Source organism: Alligator sinensis, unplaced genomic scaffold, assembly GCF_000455745.1.
Source record: "Alligator sinensis unplaced genomic scaffold, ASM45574v1 scaffold262_1, whole genome shotgun sequence".
In the NCBI taxonomy this organism is placed as follows: domain Eukaryota; kingdom Metazoa; phylum Chordata; order Crocodylia; family Alligatoridae; genus Alligator; species Alligator sinensis.
In genome coordinates this window covers 3,836,376-3,841,111 of record NW_005841904.1, presented here as the reverse complement: position 1 = coordinate 3,841,111, position 4,736 = coordinate 3,836,376, and the positions used below count along the sequence as shown (strand labels likewise).

The window sequence follows — 4,736 nt, the reverse complement described above, 5'->3', positions numbered from 1 at the left end:
TCCTGAATGCCCTTGCTGAGCCATGGGGGTTTCCGAGCACTCTTACCCGCTTGCTTCTCTCAGGGACTGTTACCCTTTGGGCCTGGAGCATCGTCCCCTTAAGGTACAACCATTCCTCATGGACTCCCATTTCCTCTGCCTTCTGGGCCCTCAGTGCCTCCCCCAATAATCTCCGAAGCTCATTGAAGTTGGCTCTTCTGAAGTCAAGGGCTTTAGTCTTGCTGTAAGCCCTTGACACCCTACGTTGGATAGCGAAATCCAGCAGGTGATGATCGCTATTGCCCAGGTGGTCAGGGACCTGCAGTCCCCTCACCAGGTCATCCCCCGTGGCCAGGACCAGGTCCAGCAAGGCATTACCCCTAGTGCGGCTGTGCACCTCCTGGGTAAGGTGAAGGTCCTGTAATAAAGCCAGGAACCCACGCAAGCGGTCAGACCTGGCTGTCTGCTCCTCCCAGCAAATGTCTTGGTAGTTTAGGTCACCCATGACAATGACATCCCTTGACCTAACTGCCTCCATAAGCTGACCGGAGAAGTCCCAGTCCAGCTCTTCCCCCTGGTTGGGTGGTCTGCAGAAGACACCCACCATAAGGTCCCTTTTGACACGCCCCCCTTTGTAGTTTGACCCATAGGGTCTCCGCCCGACCCTCCTCTAACCCGAAGCTAATCCTTGATGATGTGAGGTGCTCTTTGATATAGAGCATGACCCCCCACCTTTCCTCTCTGTCCTGTCACTTCTATATATGGTGTATCCCCGAATGCACACTGCCCAGTCGTGGGTAGGGTCCCACAAGCTTTTTGTGAGCCCTACTAAGTCTGGATTCTTACTCGCAATCAGGAGGCACAGCTCCTCCTGCTTGTTCCCCATACTACGAACTTTAACGTGGAGGCACTTGACGCCTCCTGAGGGTGCACGCGCCTCCCCCGCACTCACAGGACAGTTGTGGCCCCCTACTCCCAGGACGTTGTTGCTTACCTGGGCATCCCTTTCTTTTGTCGCCCTGCATGCTGGTGAAGCATCCTCTCCACTCAGAGCGGCCCCTTCCCCCAGTGAAGCTAGTTTAAAGCCCACTGTATGAGATCGGTCAACCTAGAAGAAAAAATACGTCTGCCCTTAGGGGAGAGAGAGTTTTTGAAAAACACTGCTTCAATTTAGGGCGAGGTAAATCCCCGTGTCGTGTATACCCATGTCGGAGCCCGATCCTTACCTACTTCTCCAGCGGCGGGGAAGCCAAGCTGCTGGTGGGCAAAGTGGTCCCTGAGCTGGGTGGGGGACCCCCCCCACCGCAGGCAGCACCTGCCCACAGGCACTTGGCTTGGGCAGTCCCAGGGGACACCAGAGAGACAGAGGGAAGCACTGAGCCCCCGCACAGCTCAGGCAAGTAGGCAGGCTCCGGGGTGAAAAAAAAAAGATCAGGCTCACCGCTTTTTTTTTTTTTTTTTTTCTCTCCTTTCTTCTGTGGAGCCTGCCTTCCCAGGCTGCCTGCACAGTCTGTCTGCAGACCCCCTGAGCTGTACTTCCCTCCGCGGCTATAGGGTAGGAAACTAAAACTCCTCGCGGGTGTTTTACTTTGCAGTGCCCCAAATTCATTTGCTGCATCCCAAAGTCATTTAAGGTGTATTATGCCGCCAAATGTGCTACAGCAACTTGAATAACATGCAATACACCGCCAAATTTGCAAACTCATGCAAACAGCAACACTATTAAAGTGGTGCAAAAGGCATTTAACCCACTTTAAACCCTCTTTAAAGTGTCGCCTACAAATGGCCCAAGACTCAAAGAATGGGAGTTGGGGATGCGTCTAGAACAGCCTCACTGCAAACTTCTAGATCTGAGGCACATCAGTGGACCCAGATGGATGGATGGATGCTTGCTCAGTACCAGATACCTTCCCCAACAAACCTACCACTGACACGGTATAAACAAGCTCATTTTATCACAGGCATTAGGAGCAGCTTCAGAGACTTTTAGTGAATACTATAACGCTAGGAGCTTCAATCTGCATGGAGATTGAAAGAACGGTACTATGTGAAAATACCTCCACCTTCACAACAACACTTCGGCATCAACCTGAATAACTGGGAGAATGAGCTAACACACACTGACACATACTACACCTACGTGGAGTGGAGCATTTAGAGCTTCTCAGCTCATCCCACCTTCAGAATTACTATAACATCTCATCTGATGGATATATCAGTCATACCAAACATCCAAAGATTTCAGCTTTACTGTCAACACAGATCCTCAGGAAGGATCCACCAGGAGCATAACTTAAGTTGCTTCAAGAGAAAATCCTTCAGAATGATACGGGATTGATCTACAAAATGCTCTTGGGGTGCCTCCAAAAGGATTTTTAGGTATCCCCTTCAAAGTTGGACACATGTGCACGTTAGAATCCCAAAGACAAAAGCATGGGATAAAAGCATGGCAAAAAGAGCTACAAGATGTCCTTCACAGATGACATCATTAACATTTTAAAAACTCAGTGTTCCTCCTCCAGTTTCAAGAAAGAGGGAGACACCTGAAAACAAGTAAGAAGAATTTTGAACCCTTTTCTGCAGGTGATGTGGCTCAAAAGCAGCATCATACCTGTACCAAGTAATCAAACCTCAGAAGTATCGATTGTGCAGCATGACCAAAGTGCACTGGGCCATGGACAGACCTAAAAATCACATTTTTTTTGTTAAACAGGAAGAAGGGATTTAATGCTCAGGAGTGTAATATGCTCATATCAGCAGATCCAATGTAAAAGTTCTCTCTGTCCAATCCTAATTTGAAGTAAATGAAGCAAAAAAGTTTAATGATTTACCCCAGAAAAATAGAAGAGGTACATTACTCTAAGTTAGGAGCAGACAGATGAAATGGTTTCGCTGGAATCAGCTGGTAAGTCCCTTCCTCCCCCACCTTGATGCAGTGTGGCTGCTTTGTCAGTCTGTACCCTAAAATGCTGAACAAGTTAAGGCAGAAAACATTAAGTACAACATTTAGAAAGAAAAATGCCTTTACACATCCAGGACAGTAAGACAAGAGTAGCATGCACAGCACTCTGGGGCAAAAGTATGACCTACTCAGAGCTGCAGACTCAAGAGTACAGGCTGCCAAGAGACAGGTAGACAAAATACAAGTTAAAGTTCAATCTCCTTCCAGTCAATTCTAACAGAGAAGGATGCCTGAAGCAGCAAAAGCTGCCAATTGAAGCAAAGCCAGAGTGGCAGCGGGAGACACTTGAAGCTACCGGTCTGACTACAAACTGGCTGAAAGTTTCTAAGAGTTAAAGTACTTACAGTTGGAAGTCCTGAATTAAAAAAAAAAAAAACCAGCAGCATCCTTTGCTAAGGAGAACATGTAGGCCACATGCAGATCTGGAAGAACGAGTAGCTGATTCAAGTTGCAAAGACTGAAATCTTCCTGGGCTGATCAGGGACTCTGGAGCAGAACAACAAACAAGCGTGGGGCTACCTAGCATATCAACAGCAGTGCCTGAGCTTCCACATTAGGAAAGTCACCTTTCTTGAGCTGTGCCAGAGGAATGCCCCAGCAGCAAGCTTACAGAAGACCTGATGCTGGACTACAACCATCCAAGTACAGAAAAGAGTTTTGAACTAAGAAATTCTGCCCTGCATCTCACAGATTTCAAGAGCCAGGAACAGGCATCGGCATTAAAATTTCAGTTTACTGGGAAATTCTGCATTCTGTTTTAGCTATACATTAAATCACATTTAAAATGTTTTCAATCTGATAGTGTCCTTTAAAATAGGAGAACACATCCTGTTTTAACTTCAAGTAAGAATCATGCTACTTAATTCCACTGCTAGGATGAATATTTTCCTCAATAAATCAGGGGTGCTCAAGCCCACCCAGCTATATCATCCTGCCGACAGGGCTCCCCAAGGCCCTGGAAATTTGGCAGTGAGGGAGCACTGTCAGCATTAACTGCTGCTCCCCTGCTGCCAAATGTGCAGACCCCTGGGGAGTCCTGCAAACTGAATAATATGGCCCGGAGTAAACAGATCTGGCTGATGCACAAGCAGATCGGCCCAGCACAGGATCAGGCCCAAGGACCCGAGGGGCGATCTAGCCCATGGACCAACCATATGCCACCCATCTGGCCCACCGGACCTGAAGTTTGGGCACTCCTGGTATAAACAAATTAAAAGTACACTCACTTAAGGGAGACAATTTCAGCTGCTAAAGAATTTATATTCTCAATTAAAAATAAATAAATAAATAGTTTCTAGCTTATGTTGGCAGGAATTCCTTCCAAAAAGGAACCAAGTGTGAATTCAACCTCCATGAGCTGGCAGTCAGCTTCACTGCCTTTAATGCTGCTTACAGCTTTCCCCAAGTAATAGAGCAATATTACACAATACCGATTAGTTTCACGGATGCTACTCAGAATCCTGCAGTTAGAACAGGAACTGGCAAGAATCATGTTGGTTTTGTAGTGCTGCAGAGAACAGACAGGATTAGTGGAGGAAGGCAAAGGTATCAAAAAAGTTCAAGTTGAGAAAAGTGGGATAACAAAGATCACCTCCAGCATAACCAGCCTGTCACCCTTGCAGCAGTCAGGAGGTTCCAGAAGGGAAAGTTGCATAAAACTTGACTTTTCTGAGGGGTTGGGGTTTTTTTGTTTTGTTTTTTGTTTTGTTTGGCAGGGTTGTTTTTTTTTGGAGGGGAAGCTGAAGCCCCCAAGACATACCCAGAGACTGCACAATGGCAGGGATCCCAGGACTCT

The 4,736-nt window shown here is 47.1% G+C and overlaps 1 protein-coding gene across 1 annotated transcript in view; it reads right to left on the bottom strand.

Moving 5' to 3' along the window:
• BAHD1 (bromo adjacent homology domain containing 1) overlaps positions 1–1,030 on the bottom strand; it is a 48,776-nt gene extending 47,746 nt beyond the window's left edge. The window contains exon 1 of the mRNA XM_025197761.1: positions 974–1,030. Coding sequence (XP_025053546.1) covers positions 974–1,004 — 31 coding nt within the window. The 5' untranslated portion in view covers positions 1,005–1,030. The remainder of the gene's footprint in view (positions 1–973) is intronic.
• Between the last annotated feature and the right edge of the window lie 3,706 nt (positions 1,031–4,736).